Below are 26,297 nucleotides of genomic sequence, written 5' to 3'. Positions count from 1 at the left end.
AGGCGAACCCCATTGACAGAAATAGAAAACAAAACTCCAGCCAAAATCTAAAGTTTTCATGCACTCTAATTCAGAGATTTCTTAAATCTCCTAATACCATTTTATCTGAAATGAGAGAGTGATGTGATACAAATCTTGAAAAGTTTTATTACAATTTACAGATACATAGAAATATAACGCGATGAAAATAGAATTATTTAAAAAATAAAAAAAATAAAATATTTCTTGGATTATTTTAGAAATGGCATTTGTACTTATTCATAATTATCATTTTGTTGCTCGGATTATAGTAAGTCTTCAATTCGAGTTGATCAGAACATTATAATTTGGATTTGATCAGATCACTTAGATCTGGATTTGATCATCTTAATGATCTCAATTTGATCGGATCACCGTTATCTATATGTAATCGGATCACTTTGTTCTGAATATGATCAAATCCACATAATCTGGATGGTATCCAATTACAGGATCTGTATTTGATCAGATGACAGGATCTGTATTTTATCAGATGACAGGATCTGTATTTGATCAAATCACAGGATCTGTATTTGATCAGATCACAGAATCTGCAATTGATCAGATCACAGGATCTGTATTTGATCAGATCACAGAATCTGCAATTGATCAGATCACAGAATCTGTATTTGATCAGTTCGCAGGATCTGTATTTGATCAGATCACAAGATCGGTATTTGATCAGATCACAGGATTTGCATTTGATCAGATCACAGGATCTGTATTTGATCAGATGACTCTGACTCTGATCTGGATTTGATCAGAACATCATGTCTAGATTTATCTTAATTAATCAGATGACTATGATCTAGATTTTAAAAAATGATCAATATTTTAGAAATCCATTGCTTCATCACTCTGAGCGATAAGTTCCCCCTTCCAGTTCTTGGACATCGTTGAGAGAAACTCCTCAAATATATTGATCGATTCCTAAACAGAGAGTACAATCAAATATATTGATCGATTCCTGAACAAACAGAGAGTACAATCAAATATATTGATAGATTCCTAAACAGAGAGTACAATCAAATATATTAATAGATTCCTAAACAGACAGAGAGTACAATCAAATATATTAATAGATTCCTAAACAAACAGAGAGTACAATCAAATATATTGATAAATTCCTAAACAGAGAGTACAATAAAATATATTGATAGATTCCTAAACAGACAGAGTACAATCAAATATATTAATAGATTCCTAAACAAACAGTGAGTACAATCAAATATATTGATAGGTTCCTAAACAGACATAGCGTACAATCAAATATATTGATAGATTCCTAAACAGACAGAGAGTAAAATCTAATATATTGATAGATTCTTAAACAAACAGTGAGTACAATCAAATATATTAATATATTCCTAAACAGACAGAGAGTACAATCAAATATATTAATAGATTCCTAAACAGACAGAAATTACAAGGGTCAAACGACATAAGGTTAGACGACATAGGGTAAAACGGCCTATAGATTTCTAAACAAACAGAGCTGAGAATAAAATCAAATATATTGATTGATTCCTAAACATACAATGAGTACAATCAAATGAATTTCTAAGAAATGTCTAAAAGCTTCTTTCAAACTAAAATTTGAAACTAGGTGGTAAAAAATATTACGCACTGCCCAGGGTACTAATAGTTACTCTCGTTGTTTACCCACGCTTGGTCGTAAATTACGATTTAAGTGGACTCATTCGCCTTAGAATCTTAAGACTAAGCTCAGAACATTCCCGTGGGTCTCCCGAGTTCCTTATCAAAATTTGAGGCAAAACAGTCAAGGGGTTCCGAGTTGTGATCGAAAAAACAGAGATAACTTGATATATATAAATAAACCACCTTCAAAGAAGTTTTCTTATAATCCTTCATCTTCTTGCCGGCCTCGCTGGCATCCTTGGAGAACTCGTCGATCTCGTCCAGCAGGGTAGAGATAGTGGGAACCTGGAAGTTAAAATAGATAAAGTTGGCATATTTTTTTAAGCCCCTTCCTATCTCTTCTAGTTTGCCAATTATGAAATTATGAAATTATTAAAGCCATATTTTCAAAGTTATAACAGAAACCAACTGCAAAATCCTACGCGACGACTCTAGAGAAAAAAAAACTTTAATTACTTTATAACACTAGATACACAAAAAAACCTAAGAATTATAATGTAAAGATAGTTATTTCCAAGGAGATATTGAATAGAAGGAGGGGGCGATAGGGTTTCCGAACACTTTGCTGTGAAATTTTTGGACTGCTAAAGAACTAGTTTCTGCGTAACAACAATAATAAAGATTGTAAACAATAACACAAATGATAAACAGACATCTGGCATCTCTGGCGTATTTATAAAGGGGGTAATTTGATTGAAAATGTCGCTGTAATAAGGTCCTTTTCGTATAAAACTAAAATCCTTAACTTTTTTTTTTTAACAAGATAATACTACTTTTACAGTTTACTAACTCATGTTTGTTTACATTAGATCGGCTGCCTTTGTTATTGTTACGCAAAAACTAGTTCTTCAGCAGTCCAAAAACGTCATAGCAAAGTGTACGGAAACCCTACCGCCCCCTCCTTCTATTCAATATCTCCTTGGCTATTTCAGAGGTGTAAGCATCTTGTGTACTGCAGTGTACTGTCTCTGGGCGGTAAAGTGAACAGAAGACGGATGTCACAGCCTGACATGGGATCCATCTTTCACATAAAAAAACAATGAAATATTCTAGTCATAGGAAACTATTATGTGAATTATCAAAATTATCAAATTTGCTTTCATCATCCTCGGATACTAGACGAACACTGATGCATCTATTCTTGTTTACAAACACCGCCCAGAGAGAACTGGTTTCAATCTGTACGCAGAGAATACGCAGAGCAGAACAAGATACTTAAAAATGCCCGTTTTTCATAGAACCTATATATTTTTTACACTCCATAAAGCTTATTTTACTTTTTTTTAACATTACAAATAAATCTATAATTTTTATTTCTAAAAGTTGTTAGTTCATCGTCGAAAAATACTAACAATCCGCCACCATGACCAATTTAAATTAAATATAATGTAAACAATAAATATGTTACTTTCTTTATCCTTTCCTTTTCCTTTTATTTCTATTTCTATATTTTTTTTAGAATTGGGGGGAAATATTCCCACAACCTCTACTTTTAGAGGTTTTTAAATATTTTCTCCTGAAACACTTTATTTTGTATGTTTTTGTTATATTTCATAAATAAATAATTTTTTACTTTTTTGTTTTAACAGCAAATAACGTTTCATGCCTTATTACCTTGCATAAAACAACAAAAAATAATCCTAGATTTTAAAGAAATAATCAAAGTTTGAAACAAAAAAAAATCATAAATCATAGCTATTTCCGCCGTTTACCCTCACTTGAACGCTTTTACCGGGAAACAAAATAACAAAATTTCCGCTATCAAAGTCGACCAACTAAGAACATTTCCGTGGGTCTTCCAAGTTCCCCAATCAAAATTTAAGGAAAATCTATCCAGGGGTTCCTGAGTTTTGATCGGACATACAAACAGACAGACAAACAGAGATTACAACGTTATATATATATAAAATTGCCTCAAATATGAAGAGTGAGGAGTAAATTGATTATAACGGTATATTGTTTTCCAGGAATAAGAATCAAAACCAATAATTTGCTGGTTTTAGTCTACATCTCAATATCAGGATTGTGTTACATAATTTAGAGAAATTTTCGTCGTTTTTACAAAATTTTACCTCGTCTGGGTTGAACTGCTCAGCCTTACTGGGATCAAAGGGAACACAAACCCGTCCTGATAAAACATTAAAGTTAATTAAATCTAGATTTTAAGGTTTAGTCGTGTATAAAACTACAAGCTTGGGAACCCAGCTTTGCCTAGAGTTTTTACCAATAAAAACACTCAAAAACACTCAACTCAACCAAGCTAAGAACAATGAATTCAGTGATGTTACCAAGTACCCATAAAAATTGGGGGAAATCGTTCCAGGGATTCCGGAGATTCAAACATTCAATCTAACAGACAGAGATTACTACTTTATAAATATAGATCTACCTGTTTTAGGATGAACACAGAATGGGGCTTTCAATAAATGGTTCATGCCCTATAGTTATACTTATATTAAATATTTTAAGCAAGAAAAACAATTATTTAGGAAAATGTCTCTTGAACTAAGAAAGAATAATTCTAAGTTTTGTAAAGTAACAAATAATAAAAAAACAAAGAAAAATATAGTATTCCTTTGACACAGCAATATCCAACCTGAAAGAAGAAAATATTTATTAAAAAATAAATAAAAACATATAGTCATGTGTTAACATAATTCATCATATCTTCGAGATGTTTGCGTAATTTCAAAAAGTACAAAGCTCGAGGCACAACGGTACCCTTGAAACCTCTTTTTGAACAGTATATCGTAGTTTTAAATGATAAAAATAGATAAATTTGAAAACTTTCTGCAATATTTCTGTTGCATATAAATCTATGAATCCGCAAATCACTTCTAAAGAGAAATAAGGGTTTCAAGAATAAAATGTGAGTGTGCTTCTTGGTCAACATCAACAAGATATGTATAAACTGGAACAAGAAGTATGAATACCTAGGATATGCAAACTGAAGCATTATCTCTTGAAGAACTGCTTTCGTCGTCTTCCTTTTCTTCCAATCCTTGGCGTTCACGTAGTCTCTCACCTTACCACTCAGCACATTCCATCTATATTATCATTACCGTTATCATTATCGTCATCATTATCGTTAGCATTATCGTTAACATTATTGTTAACATTATCGTTAGCATTATCGTTAGCATTATCGTTAGCATTATCGTTAGCATTATTGTTAGCATTACCGTTAGCATCAGCATTGCATCAGCATCAGCTATCAAATCAAATCAAATTAAATTAGGAAGCTAGGGATTGATCAATTATCATTAAGCATTAGCATTATAAATATAAATACCACTATCATGATCATTACAATTATTATTATCATTGTCATTATTTATATCAAGTTTAAGACGAGAAATCAGTTTCTTTAGCAGACTAGTGTTTAAGATACCTTTGAATACTTGTAGAACATGACTCCATACTGCTCAGAATGTCGTCCTACATAATCAATATTTAAGAAAAGTCAAAATATATTTCAAAACAAATTGATGCATTAAGTAATACCTTGAGATCGTTATCTGATATTATATCCACTACTTTGTTCCATCTTCCATTTCCTGAACATTAAAACTATAAACAAATGTTAACGATAAAAAAAATGTATTTTTTTTAAAATTTTAAGTAATTTTTACTCTAAAAACTTCTCAATTTTGTTCGAAAATAACAAATGTGCAAAGAAAAGTGACAAAGGACACAACAAAATATCTTCACAAACCCTTTCCCCTATTCATCCCACCTTACTTATATGCAGTATACATACACATTGAATTTTTAATATTACCTAGAATATCCTGGTCTTCTAAACACAACTTTTGAAAATTCTTCTTAATTATGTTTACAGCTCTCTCAACTACAGACAAACAAAGCTCATTTAAAATAAATTTCAGCATGCAATGACAACAAAATATTTCTTGTCACTGCGCAAAAGCCGTAAAAAAAGAAAGAAACCATTGTTTCACTTTTTATTGATACTTATTAACATCATAGCTTGGGAACCTAGCTTTGCCTAGAAACTAAGGCGTCTGTTTAAGAGTCAACCTATTAAACAAAAACCTTTTAAACCAAGCTGAGAACATTCCCAAGGTTCTACCGGTTAATCAGCCAAAATTTGAGGCAAATCAGTTCCTGAGTTAAGATCAGACATTCAAACAAACAAACAAACAAACAAACAGAGAGCACTATTTTATTTATAAAGATGCACGTATATCTTCGCGTGTGAATATAAAATTAGATAAATGAGCAATTATGTTCCTGAAGGATGAACTCCCATCTCCCCCTTCAGGTTGACCTTCCTTGTAGTCTGATCCCCTCCGGATACAAGCTAAAATGAAAACAACGGTCAACTCAAGTTACTGGTAAAGGTGAAAATTTTGATTTAACAGAATTTTTTATCGATTTGGCCCTTCTTACTTAGCATGATTCTTAATAAACAGTAAAGAGAATGTTCTTGGTAACAAATGTGTTTTCTTGAGACCAAACCTGGAGATATTCTGCTACAGCTGATCTAGCTTTCCCTGACAACTGACGAGCTTGAGGGTCACAAACCCAACAATGTATTCCTCGTCTGCAACAATAACATAAATTCACTAAAAAAAAATCAAAAATTGAAACGAAAAACTTTTTTCTAAAAATAAGTACACTTAAATGCAAAATACGTTTGCCTTTTTCTTATTTGATTGCAATTTAGTTCTACTGACATTTGAGCTTTGATTCCAAACGTTTGAATTGCACTTGATTTTGATTGCAATTGATTTTTATTGCAATTATTTCCCATTTTCATCTTTTTTTACAGGGGGGTTGATATATTTCATAAAGAAATTTGACCTACCGTCCCGAATATACCCAGAGTATATTATTGAACCCGAAGTCCTCCCTGAGCCCCGAGTCAATGATCTGAACCGCAACCGTCATATATCTCCAGCACTTTGGGCAGATACTGGCTCCACTAAACAAGGCATCTTTAGGTTCAAACCAAACCAAACCCAACCAAACCAAACCAAACCAAACCAGATTTACAGGAACTGTAAATTTTAAATAACCCTCGATATATTGAGGTGCACGCTTGGTTCACAATGCCCATTTTAAACCTCTATTTGATCAATAATATGGAACATATTGTCTATTTCACAGATTGACAATGACACAATTTCAGTAGTTAGTCACTTTTACACAGAAACCACAATTGAAAATTACTGATTTTTAGTCACTTTTACACAGAACCCACAATTGAAAATTACTGGTTTTTAAAGAGAATTCTTGGATATCTAATTAATTCTTGATATGACGAAGCATGGGTATCGCTGTAAATCTGACACGCTCCTCTTCAAATAAAACATAACAAACACTACTAACCTGCAGCAGGTTCGAACATCGTCGTAATCCGTCAAATCCACATCAAACACCAGTTCACGCTCCATGGGCGCGAAATTTGTCATACGTCGGTGCTCCGTTGCTCTGCACAAAATGACAAGTTTAAAGTTGATAAAATTTAGAACAAAAACGTGTAAAATGACAATAAAAATGTATTACCTTGCGTTGTATACAGCTCCTGAGGAAAGGATTATTCAAATTCAATAAATAGTAAAAACAAAATTGTTGGCATTCTTTGTTCAAAGAAATAGTCATAACCGTTGTCGAAACTCATAGAACTTATGATTCATTTTATCTTTCAAAAAAGCTTAGTTCCCTATGAATTTTGATACAAAAATTATGTATTTCCAATTTTTTGAAATAATCCTCGTCCCTATATCTATCTTGATTGGACATTTCTTCTTGAGTGCTGCCTCAAACTCAGCTTGGTTGGTGAAGGTTAGATATCTAAACACAACACGCGGCATAGAAAATGGCAGACACATAAAACACGCAGCATTAAAAATGGAAGACAAATAAACATGCGGCATTGAAAATGGCAGATACATAAACACGCGGCATTGAAAAGACACATAAACATGCGGTATTGAAAATGGCAGACACATAAAACATGCGGCGTTAGAATGGCAGACGCATAAGCAAGCGGCATTGAAAATGGCAGACACTTAAAAATACGGCATTAAAATGGCAGCATTGAAAATAGTACACACATAAACATGCGGCATTAAAATGGCGGACACTTAAACGCGAAATTAAAAAATGGCAGATACTAAAACACGCACCATAAGAAAATGTCGAATTCCATAACAAGCAGCTCTAAACATGGTGGACATCTAAATAAGCGGGATAAAAAAATGATCGATATTAAAACACGTAGCATGATAAAATGACAAATGTTTAATAAAGGAGGCGGCAATATAAAATACAGAATTGCATCAAAAATGGGAAGTAATGTAATGTAAATGAAAAAGATATTGGACAGACGACATAATCAAACCTTTTTATTAATTTTAACTGACCTGAGATATATATCGCCCTCCAGGGTAAATGAGAATTCCCTAAAAAAATAAAATCTTAAAACTGGCGTTAAAGTATTTTTTTTTATCTACAATGGTTTAAGTTCCCATTCGTCTCCTCTTTCTTGTAAAGACTTTAATTCATTCAAATTAAATATTATAATAAAAATAATTTAAAAACCTACCTGTGAGAAAGATAATTTTTGTCAATATTTCCGTACTGCAACCAGCGGATAAACTGAGAGTAGGGGAACAACCGTTTATAATACTTAACAAGAAATGCTGTTCAAATTCTCTGCTCAATTGCAAGGTTTACTTTTTAAAAGAACTGTTAGTCTCAACTTCCATTTCAAGATTAAGTCGCTTGGTGTCATTAAAAGGTGTATTATTGTCAATTTACTTCTCTGTCTTTGCTGCAGAAATCCGAAATCAAAATGAGAAATTGCATTAGAAAATAATCAAAAACAAAAATCAAATAATAAAATATCAGGAATATCTCCATCATCACAGCTCAGACAAGGTTAAAAAACACCTTTGTGAATAAAGAGTCCGTTGGTATTACGTCAACAGGCAGTCCCTTAAATATAAACCCCTGTATCAGACACTGATATGCAGTCCCTTAAATATTAACCCCTGTATCAGATACTGCTATGCAGTCCCTTAAATATAAACCCCTGTATCAGACACTGCTATGCAGTCCCTTAAATATTAACCCCTGTATCAGATACTGCTATGCAGTCCCTTAAATATAAACCCCTGTATCAGATACTGCTATGCAGTCCCTTAAATATTAACCCCTGTATCAGACACTGCTATGCAGTCCCTTAAATATTAACCCCTGTATCAGATACTGCTATGCAGTCCCTTAAATATTAACCCCTGTATCAGACACTGCTATACAGTCCCTTAAATATTAACCCTTGTATCAGACACTGCTATGCAGTCCCTTTATCTTACTTCCATTGCAGTCTACTTGTGTAACAGGTAAAAACTATGCAAATTCATCTAATTGCTCGAAATCTCTGAATAAATCTAATTTATATTAGCAGAAGAATTGAAGGTTAACCTGGGGTAACAATTCTTGTAGCATCTCCGGGTTAAAGTTTCCCATCTTGGAAATCTTGAATCTGAAATATCATTTGTAAATTGCAGGAGCTTCAGGTCATAAGTTTTCATCACACCACATACAATATAGTACATACATACATACAGTGAGAATTATAAAAATGTGCAATAAATGTCGTATTTGTTTTTACTCTAACTTATAAAAAACCTTGCTCGGAATTTTGGAATTTGCAATCGTCTCTTTCAAACTTTACACAAATATTTGCAATCGTTGCAAGTAAATCGCTTCTAAAATATGACCATGTAGGGCACTTATTTATAAATAGTTAAGTTGGAAATTATAAAATCCTTGGCGATATTTCAAATTAAAAAAAAGATGTGAATTACACTGTTTTCTTGATCTCAAGGTTAAAACCTTTGTTTATAATCCTTTCGGGACACTGTGATATGCGAGATTACAAAAAAATTTACAAAATTAAATAAATGTAAGTCGAAAATATGAAATATTGGTTTTGAATAATGAATATATCAACGGGCTTGGGTTGTTATATTATTCTTGGACAGTTTTCACTTTATCAAAGGTTTGGTTTAAGAATTAAATGGTACAATTTCTTGAAAAAAAAACAATGTGTAAAGAAGAAATGTTTGAAAAAAGATGGGGGTTGCTCTAGAGCAGAGACGATTAGCGAAAATTTAAACCATACAACAGGCGCTCTATAGACTGCAGAGATTTGCTCTGAACCAGTCAACAGGGTCGAACAGAATGTAATTCAAGGGGCAAGAATTACTTTGCTCTAATATATTAACGAGTTTCTGATCTTTTCTATGAAATAATAAATCTGCTCTGTCAGTAGCGGCGATCATTTACAAAAGAATCGGCATTCGGCGGGTTCCTTTAGGACAGGAGACTGATAAGTCCGTCGATAAACTTCGCCTTATCTTCCGTCTTTATCTAAAAAAAAATGGGATTACTTCTTAAAACCGACATTTTTCATGTAATTCTTGATCTTAAAACAACTATTTATAAAACTATTATTATTTTGGTTTGTAGTGGCATAAAGTTTTTGGACTTAAACATCTCTTTATTGAGAAAAATTAAATTTTGTATCTCAAGTACGTACAAAGGAAATCTAGGTCCTAAAACATTTTTACACAATGTGCTTAAAAATAAGCATAAAGGCCAAAAAAGAAATAAAATAAACAGTTCATTTCATTTTCTTTTTCAATCAAGAGAAAAAATATTTTAGAAATATTCTTTTACCACAGACGCTATGTTTTACAGATAATATAACTTTCACAACAAGGAAATTGAGCATAAGATTTGGCTGCATAATGAAATCTGGAATAGTTTGAAAGAAAAAGAATAAACCTGTATAAGAGATGAGTCCCAGTAATCGATAAGATATCTACACTGCGTGTTTCGAACAGTCTGAGAGAAAGCCTTCCCGAAAAAGTTTCTCCTAAAAGAAATTTTTTTACAATTTTTTTTTTATCTCATATTTATGGTCCTCCGAATACAATGTAATGCTGGCTATGTTATTTATTAAGATATAATTAAAAATCTACTTATCTTTAAATCCTTATGGTAAATGGTACCATATAAGTTTTTTATTCCCAATTATATTGTCATATCGAGTCATTATACATAATGATAAGATATTCCCACCATTACTTCTGTTCGTATATACTCAAGTGTATATTAGTTATACCTTTAATAGCCCATTCCTCTTATCAGACTAACCTAGTTTTATCGTTGTAAGGAGGTATCCCAACCACTACACTGAGTCCAGCTGCCTGGTCTAGAGGTGCAATAAGAACTAGAGGAAGGTCAGCTGCTTTCTTACTCCGAGAGTTACTGATATGTCCCTAAATTAATATAGGTCCTATTCATTACTTACTACTTGGAATAAAAGCTAGGGCAGTAGGCAACCAGTTAAATCTGTTATTTTAGTTTTTGTTTGACTTCCCAGTAACCCCACAAAAATCTGCTACATTTCTTTTAAAATTATGCAAAATGATTTGACTCTTAAAGAAAATAAAAACACAAATGGTATAAAAACATGATAGTGGCTGTAATTTCTGTTAGTTCAGCATTTTGAATTGTGAATACAGGAAAATCAATGATATTAAAATATAATCAGAGAGCCATAATTCTATTTCAAAACGGATCAAAAAGGCTACAAAATGTTCTCTTGAAAAGATTTTACTGCAAAGACTCAACATTTCAATGATGTTCTCTGGTTTCTAAAGAAAATAAATCATTTATAAAAAGAAACATTTACAAATAAATTAATTAGTTTTTTGGTTCTTACCTGTAGAATAAAATGAGCCAATGTTTTGACAACATTGTGTTTGGTAAGATAAGATATGCTGGGAATTCCTTCCTAAACCAACATTTGTAATAAAAATGATCGAATTATTAATTTAAATCAATAGATTTCAAATCCATGTCTTTCTTCCAAAAAATGTCATTATTATCAACAACTTAATAAATTCCAAAGTTTTTGCAACAGCGACAAGCCTTTTCATTTTCTTTCATTTGTATCCAAAAAAATGTTGATGACTTAACTAAAATTGACTTTGATATGAATTTAAATGAGGGATGTGCAATCCAAATCCCTCCAACTATCAGATTTTGAATCCTTTTTTTCAGCCCCAGCCTTGTTAATCTAATCCCCAATACTCTCCCTGGTTCTGATTTGGACAATTATATTAGTTGGTTTCCTGAATGATACAGTAGAGAAAAGGTCCCAGTGAAACTATCTGAAATTAAGAGAGTGTGAGCTTCCAGTCTCATAATATCAATTTATATAATTACCTTGTGTTATTCACAGGGCCAATTTCTGTTCTTATTTACTTTTATCCGATTTTAAAAATGTCGGAATAAAAAATCACTTGTTGAAGAAACCTTTTATCCTGTGGATCATGAAATTCAGGGTTAAAAAGCGGGATAACAATTTTCTTAAAATTGATCAGGTAAATTAACTTATTTGTTTCTAAAATTTAATTTATTTACTGAAATAGGGATTTTTTGAGGGAGGGGGGAGGTAAGTACAACTTTTTAAAAGCTTTGATTGCGCATACTCCGTTTTTGCTTACCTGTTTAGGTTCTAGAATATTCTGTGCCATCTTAAATACTGCCTGGGCCTGATCTTTAGCCTTCTCTATACCTGCATCCAGCTTCTTCCCATTACTCCGGGATAACAGGTCCAAAGCTTAACATTAAAGATCAAGCAAGCAATAAATCAATTCATCAATCCATCAATGCATCCTTTCATCAATTCATCCTTTCACCTATTCATCAATTCAACCCATCAATCCATCAATCCATCAATCCATCAATCCATCAATGCATCAATGCATCAATGCATCAATTCATCAATTCATCAATTCATCAATTCATCAGTCCATCAATCCATCCAGATAAGAAAGAAAGATAAAGAAATAAAATAATCAATCAGACCAATGAAATAATAAATCCATCAAAAAGTCAATCCATGTATCGAAAAGAAACAAATTAAATAACACAACCAACCACACCACTAGCCAACGAATCCACCAACCAATCCACCATTCAAACCACCAACTATTCAACCAATCCACCCAAAAGAATATTCACAAGAAAAATTTACCATCATAGACCGCCTGTTTACAGTCAAAGGTTGAGTCCCCGTGTTCCAGAGTTGCAGTTACTGCTCTAACAACGTCAGCAGCATAATATTTATGCTGATATCCAAACTATTCATAACAATCCTTTAAAACAGAGCAAGTCTAACATCTTAACTCCCATTTATATTTTAAATTCTGCAGAGTTGGCTTGATCTTGACCCCATTCTTTCATCTTAAATGCTAAATTTTAGGTATTGATTCTTAATTTCATCCGTACGTAATCCCTTACTTCAATATAACTCTTCAATCCTTCAAATCCTTCAAATCCTTCAAACCTACAAAACCTTCAAATCCTGTAACTCCCCCAATCTTTTAGTCCATCAGTTCAACAGTGCATAAGTCCGTCATTCAATCATTCAATCATTCAATCTTATCAATCCATCAGAACTGAAATAAATTTGAACCAGTTCTTTCAGAAGTAGCACAAGGTTTTCAGATAAAATAATTAAAAATTTTGCCTAATTTTAAACCAGTTTGTCTCCATATCATTTAATTGGTCTCAATTTCAATTATTTTATCAAGAATAATTAAAATATGTCTATATTCCAATAATGACTTATTTTCTTCATTTTCTCCCTCAAAGGGGAGATTTAAACTGATGAACCTGTACCTGTACCGTGTACTGAACAATATAGAAGAAAAGCCTGTCAAGATTTTTCATACACAACAGTAGAAGAGAACTTAGAAAGGGTGGAATTCTTTCCACCTGAATACCAAAGTATCAAAAATCAGACTTGCAACAAGCCTTGCAAGTAAACCCTAACCAAATTTTTCAATCCTTCCTAAAGAGCCTTGTCAAGTAAAAGACCAAACCAGATTTTGAGTTTCAGATAGTTATATTACTGTGAAACCCACCTAATTTGAAGGTCTCTAACAATAGAAAGTAAAACTGAGAAATTCGGTATTAATACACCCCGTTACATTCTCAAAATGGTTGTAATTAAAATTGTTAAAAAAATACGATCAGGGTATTTCCACACAAAAAAAAACTTAAACTTTTCAACGTTATTCGGATTTCAATTTTTTCCCCAAGCATCCATGTACTATGTACTATGTACAATTTCTGTAAAATATTTTTGTAGCATCTCAAAGATTACAAACACAAGTAAATAACTAGAGTTTTTTCTTTCAATTAAAAAAAATCTTATGACCCAAAGTTTTTAAATCACATCTTAGAATAGTACCCATAAAGCTGTATTTTCTAAATGGAATTAAAATTATTTCTTCTAAAAGCCAATTCGCAAACATAAAATAGAATAAACATGTAATGTTGTAAAAAGTGTAATATTTTTAATAACATGTAATTACACATAAAAATTATGTCAACATTAAACTATTGGATTTCAAATAAATATTTAGATTTTAAAAATCCAACAGTCCAACAATTCATCAATCCTTCAATCCCTCAATTCTTTAAGTCTCCAATCCTTCTTTCTGTTATTTTCTATAATAATTTGTTAGTCAACCCATTAGCTAAAATGATGGCTGCTTTTTGTTTTAAAGGAATCCTGCCTGGCAAAGGAAGGTGTTGAAAAATATCTCTTGTATTTCATATTTGTCCATCTAAACAAGAATACGGGTCTGATTATAAAAACATAAACATTTTATATTATTTAATATTTTCTAAAATTTAAATCAGTTTATGAAAATACATCTTTTTATGAAGCTAAGAAATGATCTGTGTTGTTATCATGTAAAAGGAGCAGTAAGATAAAATGATCATCTTACAAGGAAAAAATGTAATAATGGAAATTCTTTAACCAGATTAAAGAATGCATCAAAATTATTTCAACTCGTTTAAGAATTCCATTATTACATTTTTATCCTCATAAGATTAATATTATATCATATTTGCGAGGTTCCATAAATTTTTATATTCCACTTATGCTCTTGTTCTGGCTATCACTGTTTTTGTTTGTTTATGGTACAATGCTAAAATGTTAAAAACCCTTTATAAGTATAACTGATTCTTCTTATAAAATAATACAAATAATGCATGCGGTGTGATTATTTCCTTAGTTAGTTTGTTTGTTTACCAATTTCTAATGCATTGGCTGGATTTTTCGAGTTGATGCTGTATTTAGATCTATCATGTTGAATGTGCCGTGAATTTTTTAGATTGGGAGAATGTAGAGAATAGTAGAGAAAAAAATCATGAAATCATTTACAGAAGAAAAATTTTGCTGGATATTATATTCCAAAAAAAGGACAGAAATAAGGGGTTTCTTCTATGAACCAGTACAAGAAATGAAATCATAAAAGTTTGTCTCCCATTCATGAATCAAGTTTAACTGATTTGTTTTCATTGCTAGGACCCGCTAAAAGATCGTGACACTAGTATTTCAATGATAAGTTTTTAGAATAACATTTTTTGGTTTTAATGATGGTTTCACTTCATCAACTCTAGCTATGTGAGATATTAGTGACAGCTGCCAGCTGCGTACTTCAAAACCAGTTTTAGCTGTCAAATTTGTCCAGATATTACAACTGAATTTTGAATTTTAGAAATGCTTTTTTGTTACTGACTGTACTATTACAAATATGCAGAGATTTGCAAAATCTTACAAAACTTGGTTTACAATGAAGAAAAACTAAAAAATTGTTTGAGTAGGCAGTAACTTGATCTGAGACTCAGGCAGTTTGATGAAAATGCCCAATCTAAGGCCATTGACCTATAATTTTAGGAAAGGTAAGAAAATTCGAACGTCACCTGAATCATTTTTAATGAGTTAAGTAAATTACTTGCACTCATCTGTCAGGACTAGGGTTAAAATTAAAATTTCTGAATTAAATACCTTAATTCAGAAATTTTAATTTTAACCCTAGTCCTGACAGATACTTCTAACTACGAAAAAGGTAAGTGAGCATGCAAAAGGTAGGTTGGCATGTTTAAATAAAGTAAAAAGGGTAAGTTTGCATGTTTTAATTTAAAAAAAAGGTAAGTGAGCATGTTGTTTTAAAGCATAAAAAGGTAAGTTTGCATGTATTAATGTAAAAGAAAAAGAAAAAAGTGAGTTTGCACTGTGCATGTTGTCAGTTCAAAATAATTAAGTTAATATCAATATTGATCTATACTGAAAAGATCAATATAAGGAGCGTTTAAGAATGAATATTCTTCAACTAGTGTAAGAATTTCCATTCTTTAATCCTTGGAGCGTGTAAGAATATACATTCTTTTACGCTCTGACCGTGTAATAATTTCCATTCTTACACGGCCTGAGCGTTAAAGAATGACAATTATTCACCTACAGTGTAAGAATAAGCATTCTTAAACGCTAGAAGGGAACAATATTAAAATTGTTCCTCCTGAACCGTGTAATAATGGGAATTCTTACACGATAGCTTTACTACTATGGAACCGAACAGATATGATATAATAGCCCTTCATATCTTGAAGCTCCCAAACGCCATATTTGTATGGGGAAGTTCATTAAAAGTAGGTGAACTTCTCTTAATCATAAATTTTCATCCACAAAAGAGCGTTTGCCTGGACAACATTATTTAATACTTTCAAATGTAACACCAGCTTGCAGAGTTTTCTGAATTTCTTGTGGATAAATGAATCTATATATTACCTTTGCCTCGAAGACCTTGGGTATTTCGTCTCTGATCTGTGGATCCATGTAGGTATATTTCTGTTTACTCTCTACTAGGGGTATTCCAAGATCTGCTAGGAAATCATTCAGTTTTCTTTCTCCCTACAAAATAATTAACTTTAAAATAAAAAATAAAAAATTGGTGAATGTTTTTAAACTAGCAGATCCTTAAATTGGTTTGCCTCCAAGTTGGCAGAAGTTGATAGTTTTTTTGTGTGTTGGATATTTACTATCGCTTAATCTCCACATCTACTGTGGGCACTAGGCTTAATCTCCACATCTACTGTGGGCACTAGGCTTGATCTCCACATCTACTGTGGGCACTAGGCTTGATCTCCACATCTACTGTGGGCACTAGGCTTGATCTCCACATCTACTGTGGGCACTAGGCTTAATCTCCACATCTACTGTGGGCACTAGGCTTAATCTCTTCATTGCAGTTATCCCTCCTCAGATTAAAGATCCTTTCAGCCCCTGACTGGGTATAATTACCATGTAGGAGATCAAGCATCGACCTCGATATCCACAATACAGTGCGAGTTCCCAGATTTCTCAATTCTTTTTAATTGGCATGGCAGGTCAGGTAGACTGACCCAAATTGGTTCCTGTTAGACCACCGGTTTAAGCAATTGCTTTAATTACCTTGACAGAAAATAGTTTAAACTTCATCGCTGTGTAGGAAGAATGCTTTATTGAGTCTAGTAAGGTCCAATGTCTAAAAAAGATATGTTAGTAAGTCCCTTTTTTTAATACATAAATGAGAATGTAATCCTTGCTCAATTCTCCTCCCCCCCCCCTTCCCTCCCCTAGACAATAAAGAAATCTCGAATTATAGCCCTCCGACTGCTTTCAGGGCATCATGCACCATCGGTACATGGTGCATGCAATTGGCGGCATCAAATTAATCATCATTTCATTTCCTGCATTCACTATTCTTCTGTTTGAAGTTGGAATTTTCATTACATATTAAAAGATGTGACTGAAACTAATGTTGATCCCTCACCTTAGTAAGACCAGATTTAGTCCTCGTTCAGCGTTTATCTTCAAACTCTCCTGAACATGAACAGATGGATCAACGAGGATTGTTGGAATAAAAAAACTTAATTCTATTAACACAATTTTAAATAATTAGTACATAACTATATCTTCCTTTTTTCGGGGAAATGGTTTTAGACAAAAGATGAGGACAAAAGAAGATGTATATTTTCCTAATAACTCTCCCCCCACCCTTTCAGAAAATCATTTATTTTCCCAAGAAGCGTTTTTTTTTCAGGAGTTTTTGCTGAATTGGGGAAAACAAACCATTGAATTGTGCAATAAAACCAAGAGTTTGCTTAATACTTCCTTATTTTATGGGAGGGGGAGGGGGGTAGAAAACATACACCCCTGATACACTACTGCTGTACACTATGCTAAGCTAACGTGCCGGTCACCTCAATTTTTATTTAAATTCCGGTTCCATGGGGACTGGGCAGGGTTCGTAGTTATTCGGAGATAACAGCTGCCTCATAATACATAGATAGATACACTGTAAGGTGTACAATGTACATACCTTCGGTAGTTGATCAGCTGGTGTACTGTTTAACCTTCCAACATGATTTTGCTGTTGACTAGCATCTAGCAGGTACCTACACAAAAATTAATGAATCAAACCAATACAGCAATCAATGAATCACATGGTTAAGCGATCAATCAATAAACCAATGAATATCCATCAACCAACTAATGAATATCCATCAACCAACTAATGAATATCCATCAACCAACTAATGAAGATCCATCAACCAACTAATGAAGATCCATCAACCAACTAATGAAGATCCATCAACCAACTAATGAATATCCATCAACCAACTAATGAATATCCATCAACCAACTAATGAATATCCATCAACCAACTAATGAATATCCATCAACCAACTAATGAGGATCCATCAACCAACTAATGAATATCCATCAACCAACTAATGAAGATCCATCCACCCCATCAATCAAGCTACAAATCAATCCATCTATCCTTTAACTAGTCAACAAATCAATTTATCGATCAAATCTAGTGACTTTACTGTTTTAAACGGTTAAATTCAATCTTCTGCATGATCTATTTTTGTGGTCACGTAGTGTATTGACCTGTCGTCTTCTATTTTACAAGATAAATACATCTCCGTGTTCCCGACTATACTCCACCATAGCAGATCGTTTGTGTCTCTACAAGTCAAACAGTACATTATACTTTGCATCTACGATCATCTACTATTCTATTTTTCTACGATCATTGATTACTTTTTTCTCATTTTTTCTTTTACAATTGGAGATTTATAACTATAAAATCAGAGAAAAATTGAAGAAAAAAAATCGGGGTTGTTTTATAATTTTTGAAAACGTGTAAAAAAATGAGTAATAATTAATTAACATATATGAATGCACCATGTACTCCATATCTTTGACAGGTATGTTTGATAATGTACATAGTTTCCCTTTTGAGCATGTACGCGAGTTTGAAGCAGAGGAGTGCCGTACTGCTGCCGTAGAAGGAGTACTGCGTGTACGTGAAGAGGATTCTAAACAAGTTTAAGAACATTGTACAGTTCATGCTAAATTAATAGGTAGATTTTAAGGGTGCATAATTTTATGTGACATCACTATTTGAAGAAAACAAAAACAAGAAAAAATGATTTAAACAAGAATGTTTCATGAAAAATTAATACTATTGCAGGGGAAAAAATCTTCGTCCCTTTTTTATTAAACAAATTAGACATTCATGTTCGTCATCTCACCTTTGTCTTTTCTCCTCCCATTCTCGTCTTTCCCGTTTCTTGACTAATGCTGATTCGTCGAATTTTCTCCGCTTCTCACCGAATTCGTCCTATTTTTTGTTTATATTTACAAAAATCCGAGTTTAAAAATTAAAATTACGAAAAATCTCTTTTTCTAAAATGTATATTTTTCATTGGATTTTTAAAAATTATTTCCTCAGAATCACTTTCTTCGCTTTCACTATCCCTAAAAAGTAAAATGAAACAATAGATAAAATAATTAACTAGAAAACTTTATAAAACACACTTTATTTAATATTTCTGGCAAAAATAGGTAAAACAGATAAGTGAAACTTTCCATTTTATTTAGCGATAACTTAAGAAGTCAAATCAAATTAAGTTTAAATCTGAAAGGAACCCAAACGTGGACTGCCTTCATGGCGCTACACACCACCGTGTTGGTCTTAAACCTTTAATTAGTCTTAAACCTGAATATATCATGGTAGTCTGGGAGCTGGTCTTCAGGATCTGGTGGATGTAGCAGACGTATTTGTCCATCGTTATAGATATTGGTTACTTCTACAGGCCTTAACAAAAAGGGGGAATGAGACGGATTCGTCCATTTCTCTGCAAAATTGAAAAATGGTTCAAGATTTTAAAAAAAATCTATACGTTTAAGCAGTAAAATCCGCAAAAAAAGTGTTATTGTGAATGGGAACCCGGTGAATATATGGTGGCTTGGAAAGCAACAGTTCAAAGTTCAAAATGTTAGAACTGAGGCAGAACTTTCCCAAGTGATGTCGAATCTTTTTTGATGATAAATAGATTTTAAACAAGTAAAATTTAGATGCGAGTGAAATCCAAAAACATATTCTCTCCCTAAGGAATCATAAGGAAGTGAAATCTGCAAGAGACCCCATTGTGGGCCCCCCAGACCGCCCAGGCAGCAGGGTGCACTGCCCTTCCCCTGCTCTAACTAGACCTTTAAATCCCCATCTTCTAGTCCCTAGGGCAACAAAAATATATTTACGCTCTTCCCAAGAAAAAGTTTAAGATCAAGAATAATCAAGGTTAATTAATAAGGTTGCTCAGAATGAGAAAAAATCAAATAAATCAGTGTTGATCACCTATGATAATCTGCGACGAATATAATAACGTCATCTCTGGGTTCCAGGAACTCGTAAAGATCAAGAGTAACTCCGCAGTTAATTAGCAGCACAAACTTGTATCCCTGTCACAAGAAATTAGTTGAATTTATTTTTGAAAGGATTGTCATTTTTGAGTTCTCGGGATCTTGCATTTTAGAAAGTTTGATTTGGCAACGTCAAATTCACATTTTTACTTATTAAACTTTTGCTTAGCAAAAAAAGGAGATATTTTAATTTCTATCTGAAAATAAAAGCGATAAATTAGTCTCAGTTCAATCTCATGATTTATTCCTCATTGTGAGTCAGATAAGGGCTTAAATGGTACCCTTGTGAATCGGGAACAGTATTTTTTCTTCTTAATTGAAAGGTCGCTTTAAATTAGGTCGACCCTGTCGTCTCGACAGAGATGAAACAGTCCCCTTAATGTTGTCTGCTATACAAAAAGAGAGATCACTTTAATATCTAGTTATTCCAGTCGTTTCATCGTAGACTTCTTACTTTTGGTTCAAAGAAAAAAATGTATATATTGAGAAAATACCTGTGAATGATTATTGTACTCAGTATACATATCTTTCTTTCCTGCACACAGTTTAACACATTCAATATTTACTATCAGATACAATACAGGAGAAGCGATATATTAAATCACTATTTGGCAATCTGATTCCTTATGTAAAATGCAATCAATGCCTTTTTTAACCCAGTTGTTTACTTAAATTTTCTTTTAGTGGAGTTATAAAAAGAAACCCTCGAGCCTAAGTTATGCCAGAGATTGGGATTTAACGAAAATCAAGAAGTGGTTGATCTGGGTATAGCTAGTTGAACTACTTTATCTTGTTTCTTAACTACTCTACCTAATTTGTCTTTTTCTCAATATTTTTCGAATCTAACCTCAAGAAATTGAAAATTATGAAAACAATAAATTTTTTACGTAAAGAAAGTTCATATCTTGCTGTTTATATTCATATATCTGCAATAAATAAACTTTGCTTTTCTGTCAGTTTGTATCCAATGAACGTAAAAACACCTAAACCGATAGAGCCAAACATTTTTTGAAAGTTTACGACAAGATAAAGTTGAAAAATGTCCGGAAAAAAATATTGAAATTTTGAAAATCCACCAATAAAAACAGAGGAATCCGCGAAAATTTGAGAAAAATTTTAAATGGCGACTTTGGGCGTTAAAGTTATAATCTTTTTAGAAATGGGGGCGCAAAGCGCTGTAAAAGCCAAGTTTATACTATTATCTCTAGTGTTAAACTATCCTGTGACAGGTATGAGAGTGTAGGAAACGTTGTCACATTTGAACATGGAGAGAAGGATTTTAGCAGAACAGACAGCATCTGTGTCATTGTTAACTACAATAAGAAAGAAATATTTATTAAATAGCAGAGCTGAGAAATTTTGATGTGACAAAACAAGTTCAACAAGATCAATATTCGTCATGTGTTTAAACAGAGTTAAACTAAATCTAACTTTTACCCATCTCCAAACTAGCAAAAGTTCAAGGTTTAGAAGAATTCTGTATCAGTGAAATATAGGATTAGTAGATGAATTTCAGAATCTAAGAAGTTATACTAATGGAGTTCAAAACTTTCTTATCAAGCTAATTTAAATTTAATATTTCCGAAAGTTTACGGCTTTCTGAATATTGTTATATTATTTGTCAAAAAATATATCTGTTAGTTTTAATTCTTTTTATATCTTATATTAATCTCAGCTGTTATGAGATTAATATAAGATTTTTTTGAGCATCAAAATTGTTAAGCTTCTAAGATTTTTTTTGAATAATAGTGCATTTGTTAAAAACGAAATATAATTTATATACAAAGAAATTGAAGTTTTATGTGTCTTAAGAAATTGTATAAAGGTATACCTAATATAAGAACTCGTTCATGAAGAATCACGTCGTAAAATTCCTTCTTTAAATCCTCAACAAACATTTTTAATTTTTCATTCTGAAACAAAATTAATTTTTGTATTTTTATTGAAAGAAAAAATGCAAGTTAAGTAAAAAATTGCAGTAAAAAAGTAAACGGATATGATGACACCGTGTAAAAATCAAACCAATTATCATATTCTTCAAAAAAAAAATAGCAAAAATGAGGTTTTGGTAAATTTCTTTTTAAATTATAAATCTTTAAATATTTCTCTTTTGTATCACATCTTATTAGATTCGAAGACTTAGATTTCGGGAAGCTCAAATATTTGTTAAAATCACATTTGTAGAAAAAAATGCTTGTTAACATAATGACAAACAAAGATGATGTAAATTTTTCCAATTGTTGATTTAATGTCAAAATTCAGATCTGAGGTTTAACTTAGTCTACTCAAACTAAAGCCTGATGTTAGTCCTAGTCTACCTAGGCTCAGGATTTTTATGTTGAATTTTGTCTACCAAGTTTCTGGAGGAAGTATGGTTGGGTTGATGAGAACTTTATCTTCCTCCATTATAGCGCAGAAATATCCTTTTTGCAGATTAAAGCCCTGGAAGAAAAAATTTCAATTGTCTCAGTTAAGATCTAAAGAATCAAAGGTTTACTTCAAAAAAGTTTTCTATGGAAAATAAACGGATATTAAAAATTCTTTTATTTGGGACAGTGCAAAGGATCAATTTCATCCGCCCTATTAACAAATTGATCCGGAACCAGATTATGAACATTTCTAAAAGATTTACCGAATGTTTTACAGGTTTTCAGGGGTTTATATTTTTCAGAATATCCCCCGTATCTTAAAATAATTAAACATGAAAAGGTAAGTTATTTTTATTCTTTTTCAAACTTTGCACTCAATTATTTATCTATTTTCTCCTTAAATCTTTATTTTCACCAATTCCGGCAATAATCCTTAACATAAAAATAAAAAGGGGGGTAAATGTTTTTAACAAGAAAATATACACCCCTGCTTGTTTTGGTTGATGTTTTCACTGAAAGCCAAAATGTTGCGGCCTAATCGCTGGTTTTGGAAATAATGTCAGTTAAAGTTTTGAAAAGAAATAAAGCCTTAGATTACTTGCCTTAGTTCGAACAGACTTGGCCAGCTGTGCTCCAGCATCATCTTTCTCATCAACTAAACCGTACACACTACGATCCTGTAATTAAAACATTTTTAAAATTTTCTTACAACAGTTTCGGGATTTAAAGTCATATTGCTGAACAACAACAACAAAAACAATAAGGATTGAAACAATGAATTCTAGGTTCCCATTGGTTACTTTCCAAAAATACAGGAAAATATATTTACTCTAAAAATACAACGGCCCCCCCCCCTGTATTGAAATATTTTTTCATTTACCAAGTATGTTCTTAAGGGTATACTTTCGAACATTTGGAAAACAAAATTTTATGGGGGAAATTCCAATTGACTTTAAATTATAAAATTAAATTATCAAATTACATCCTCCGGCCCCGTAGGAAGGTAATACTTGAAAATAGGCCCCTTTCGAACATTTGCCTTGGGAAAAATGCCTAATTTTACCTTATTATAAACTGCGAGAAGAGATGATCGTCCAGAGTCCAAGGGGACCTGGACCTTGACAACAAAGGACGTGGCCTTTGGTTTCTTGATGGGACCCTTGATGGACACTTCAACCTTTGATGTCTGGTAGTTGAACCCTGAAATACAGGCGGACTGCTTGGAGAACTTAACAGGAAGATATTCCTTTCTTCTCTGCTTGCAGACAGCCTGAAACAAGGAGTATTCATTTTCAAATTTAAGTCAGATGAATTTTTGAGAAAAGAATATTTAGAGATAAAAAGCGTTGCAATCGGGAGGAAATTAACCATTTCTGCATTTAATGTGAGGCTAATATTGAACCACAGCAACGTCTAATTTATCTATAAAAAAAATTAAAATTAAAAATTGATCTACGGTATACAGTATACACCCCTTCTAATACCTTATGATTGGTCCAATCAGTTTTCTGGCAATCGGCACCGCAGTACCACTCAAGGAAACAGCCTGAATAAAAAAATGGTTAAGGAATAAACATTTATTTAAGGGACCCAATGATAGTTATAGTCACAGATTCGATTCACTACAGTACCTTTTCGACAATGATCGAGAATGGGTTTTTTTATTAAAAAAATTGACGTCTTGCGTTTTTGGATTTTTTAGTCAGCAAACTAGAGGATTTCTCCAGTGCAATATAGGTTCATTTCAAGATATAATTATTTAAGGTAACAGTATCTTTTTTTTTTAAATTAAGGTGTCCAAGGTAATGTTGCGAACCGTTGCGGAACTATGTCTAAAGAGGGTTGGTTGATGGTTATGTCAAATTTATATATGATCTAAAAAACAATTGAATCTTAATTAATACACACCGGTACATCGTTTTTCTCCAGTCTTTTTACAGAATCCGCACTTTTTCAGAAGGTTTTGTTCCTTCGCCAACACCCGTTGTTTCCCAACGGAACACTTTTCTCCTTTCTTGAGAACTTTCAACATTGCAGGGTACGTTGAAGCACACATCAACGGTGATACACCGTCATTATCCTTTACATGAGGATCTGCACCATGCTTTACTAGGAGTTCAGCACGTTCTATATCTCCTGCCATCACGCATATAGTTAGCGGGACCAAACCAAACCTTGTCGGGGCATTTGGATTAGCGCCATTTTCCAGCAGCAACTTTGCCATTTGGTAGGTGACAGAGTTCCCTTTGCCCGTGAGACAATGGTGGAGAGGGGTAAAACCTGCCATATCTCTAGTATTCACCACATCAGCTCCAAGTTCTATCAACTTCTCAAGGATCCTAAGGTGTTCCAATTCCGCTTTACCATGCAACCGTATTGTCGGCAGGAAGAACTCGGATTCCGGTACTAGAGATCTAGCTCCTATAACGGTATGGAATACTGCTCCAACACACAATAAAGTTTCGCGCATTTCTAACTTCTTCTTCAATTCAGCTGGATTCAGTCTAAAAAAACAAAAGCGTTTAATGTATAGAAATTTTTTTAATTAGACAAAAAATATGGAAGTAAGCAAAACATCTTTCAAAATGTTATGCTGGGTAAAAGAAACCAAATATAAGTGAAAAGATGAGAAAAAAGATGAGAAAAAGATTAAAAAAATATGTCTTACTTGGACACTTCGTCAATGAACTGTACATAGTTTCCTTTATAAAGGATGAGCATCCAGGCTGAGTAATGTCGGAAGTGGGGGGAAATAAAATAAAGTATAACTTTTTAAACTTAATTAATACATTTCCCAAAATAAATATTTTCCCTAATTCAAAAATAAAGAAATCCCCGTGTGGGGAACAAATTATTCTTAAAGAGAGTATATTTCAATTTCAAATAACGAAGAACTTTCCAATGACACAATGCAAAGAATCTTGGACTTTACGCCTAAGAATAAATAAATGTGCAACCTTGAAAATATCCAATTAATTCAAAAATCTTTACCTCAGGGTTTCCGCCGCGTCTCCACTTAAAGTTTCAAATGAAGGGTTTTCATATGCTACAGGAACAATACGCTCTCCAGATATAATTTCTAAATTTATATTTTAATATTATTAATAACAATATATCTAGGTATCTAAGGTTAGACTTATTTAATAGAGCGAAGTAGTTTAACTTAATGATAAAGTTAAATTACTTTTTAGTGCGGCTGAGAATAAGAGTAAACCCAAAAACCTCATTTTTAGATTATTAAAAAAACATTTTTGATAAGGGAGAGGGGACAACTTTTGGGTTCATTCGAGATTTTGATATTTACTGATATTTATTTACTTTACCTTGAATAGTTTGATATATTTCTGCTTCAGCAACTTTTTTGAGACGAGCTAATCGTTTGGCCTCTTTAGTAGCCTAAAAAAACTTTTTTAAACATTTTATCAGGTTAAAAAAAACCTAAATTTTACACACCCCCCTCCCTCTGAAAAAAAACTGGTGTAAAATGTACATATGTCACTGGTTGTATACAGAGAACTTACAACTTGACAGGAAACAGTAAGCAAAAATATAATTGAGTAGTTGGATAGATGAATTTAATAGAACCT

At 32.6% G+C, this 26,297-nt stretch overlaps 3 protein-coding genes across 3 annotated transcripts; all 3 read right to left on the bottom strand.

Moving 5' to 3' along the window:
* Nucleotides 1-127: 127 nt before the first annotated feature.
* LOC111711289 (DNA primase small subunit) lies at nucleotides 128-9,217 on the bottom strand. Its single transcript, XM_023485605.1, has 18 exons — nucleotides 9,130-9,217; nucleotides 8,249-8,331; nucleotides 8,067-8,105; nucleotides 7,421-7,494; nucleotides 7,207-7,225; nucleotides 7,030-7,131; nucleotides 6,506-6,622; nucleotides 6,157-6,241; nucleotides 5,929-5,998; nucleotides 5,459-5,527; nucleotides 5,182-5,234; nucleotides 5,069-5,115; nucleotides 4,611-4,724; nucleotides 4,252-4,273; nucleotides 4,067-4,115; nucleotides 3,750-3,805; nucleotides 1,861-1,962; nucleotides 128-948 (listed from the first exon to the last, which is right to left on the bottom strand). Exons 1-18 carry the CDS (start codon nucleotides 9,172-9,174, stop codon nucleotides 853-855), a joined length of 1,242 nt encoding a protein of 413 aa, XP_023341373.1. The 5' UTR covers nucleotides 9,175-9,217; the 3' UTR covers nucleotides 128-852.
* LOC111711288 (cell division control protein 45 homolog) lies at nucleotides 9,190-22,275 on the bottom strand. Its single transcript, XM_023485604.1, has 21 exons — nucleotides 22,173-22,275; nucleotides 21,562-21,654; nucleotides 20,836-20,876; nucleotides 20,277-20,380; nucleotides 19,638-19,736; nucleotides 19,366-19,396; nucleotides 19,171-19,259; nucleotides 18,871-18,954; nucleotides 18,524-18,601; nucleotides 17,946-18,021; nucleotides 17,397-17,446; nucleotides 17,036-17,108; nucleotides 16,373-16,495; nucleotides 14,310-14,360; nucleotides 12,761-12,866; nucleotides 12,228-12,343; nucleotides 11,853-11,891; nucleotides 11,441-11,512; nucleotides 10,870-10,994; nucleotides 10,498-10,588; nucleotides 9,190-10,080 (listed from the first exon to the last, which is right to left on the bottom strand). Exons 1-21 carry the CDS (start codon nucleotides 22,237-22,239, stop codon nucleotides 10,024-10,026), a joined length of 1,665 nt encoding a protein of 554 aa, XP_023341372.1. The 5' UTR covers nucleotides 22,240-22,275; the 3' UTR covers nucleotides 9,190-10,023.
* A 94-nt stretch (nucleotides 22,276-22,369) lies between these two features.
* On the bottom strand, nucleotides 22,370-25,450 carry LOC111711290 (uncharacterized). Its single transcript, XM_023485607.1, has 6 exons — nucleotides 25,379-25,450; nucleotides 24,619-25,214; nucleotides 24,195-24,256; nucleotides 23,774-23,980; nucleotides 23,313-23,387; nucleotides 22,370-22,783 (listed from the first exon to the last, which is right to left on the bottom strand). The coding sequence occupies exons 1-6, from the start codon at nucleotides 25,429-25,431 to the stop codon at nucleotides 22,691-22,693; spliced, it is 1,086 nt and encodes a 361-aa protein (XP_023341375.1). The 5' UTR covers nucleotides 25,432-25,450; the 3' UTR covers nucleotides 22,370-22,690.
* Between the last annotated feature and the right edge of the window lie 847 nt (nucleotides 25,451-26,297).

The sequence above is a fragment of the Eurytemora carolleeae genome, unplaced genomic scaffold (genome assembly GCF_000591075.1).
Source record: "Eurytemora carolleeae unplaced genomic scaffold, Eaff_2.0 scaffold1096, whole genome shotgun sequence".
Lineage (NCBI taxonomy): Eukaryota > Metazoa > Arthropoda > Copepoda > Calanoida > Temoridae > Eurytemora > Eurytemora carolleeae.
Note: the sequence above shows the minus strand (reverse complement) of the source record. Positions and strands in the feature narration are given on the sequence as shown.

Excerpts from the sequence above, each read along its gene's own strand:
- LOC111711289 (XM_023485605.1), bottom strand. The coding sequence starts at position 9,174 with ATGGGAAACTTTAACCCGGAGATGCTACAAGAATTGTTACCCCAG. Across the intron at positions 8,332-9,129 it reads TACAAGAATTGTTACCCCAG|TATTATAAACGGTTGTTCCC; the intron begins GTTAACCTTCAA and ends TTTCTTGTTAAG. Across the intron at positions 8,106-8,248 it reads AAAAATTATCTTTCTCACAG|GGAATTCTCATTTACCCTGG; the intron begins GTAGGTTTTTAA and ends TTATTTTTTTAG.
- LOC111711288 (XM_023485604.1), bottom strand. The coding sequence starts at position 22,239 with ATGTTTGTTGAGGATTTAAAGAAGGAATTTTACGACGTGATTCTTCAT. Across the intron at positions 19,397-19,637 it reads GACTACCATGATATATTCAG|GGATAGTGAAAGCGAAGAAA; the intron begins GTTTAAGACTAA and ends TTTACTTTTTAG. Across the intron at positions 14,361-16,372 it reads CCAAGGTCTTCGAGGCAAAG|ATGGACAAATATGAAATACA; the intron begins GTAATATATAGA and ends ATTCTTGTTTAG.
- LOC111711290 (XM_023485607.1), bottom strand. The coding sequence starts at position 25,431 with ATGCTCATCCTTTATAAAGGAAACTATGTACAGTTCATTGACGAAGTG. Across the intron at positions 24,257-24,618 it reads TGGAGAAAAACGATGTACCG|GCTGTTTCCTTGAGTGGTAC; the intron begins GTGTGTATTAAT and ends TTTTTTATTCAG. Across the intron at positions 23,981-24,194 it reads CTGATTGGACCAATCATAAG|GCTGTCTGCAAGCAGAGAAG; the intron begins GTATTAGAAGGG and ends TCCTTGTTTCAG.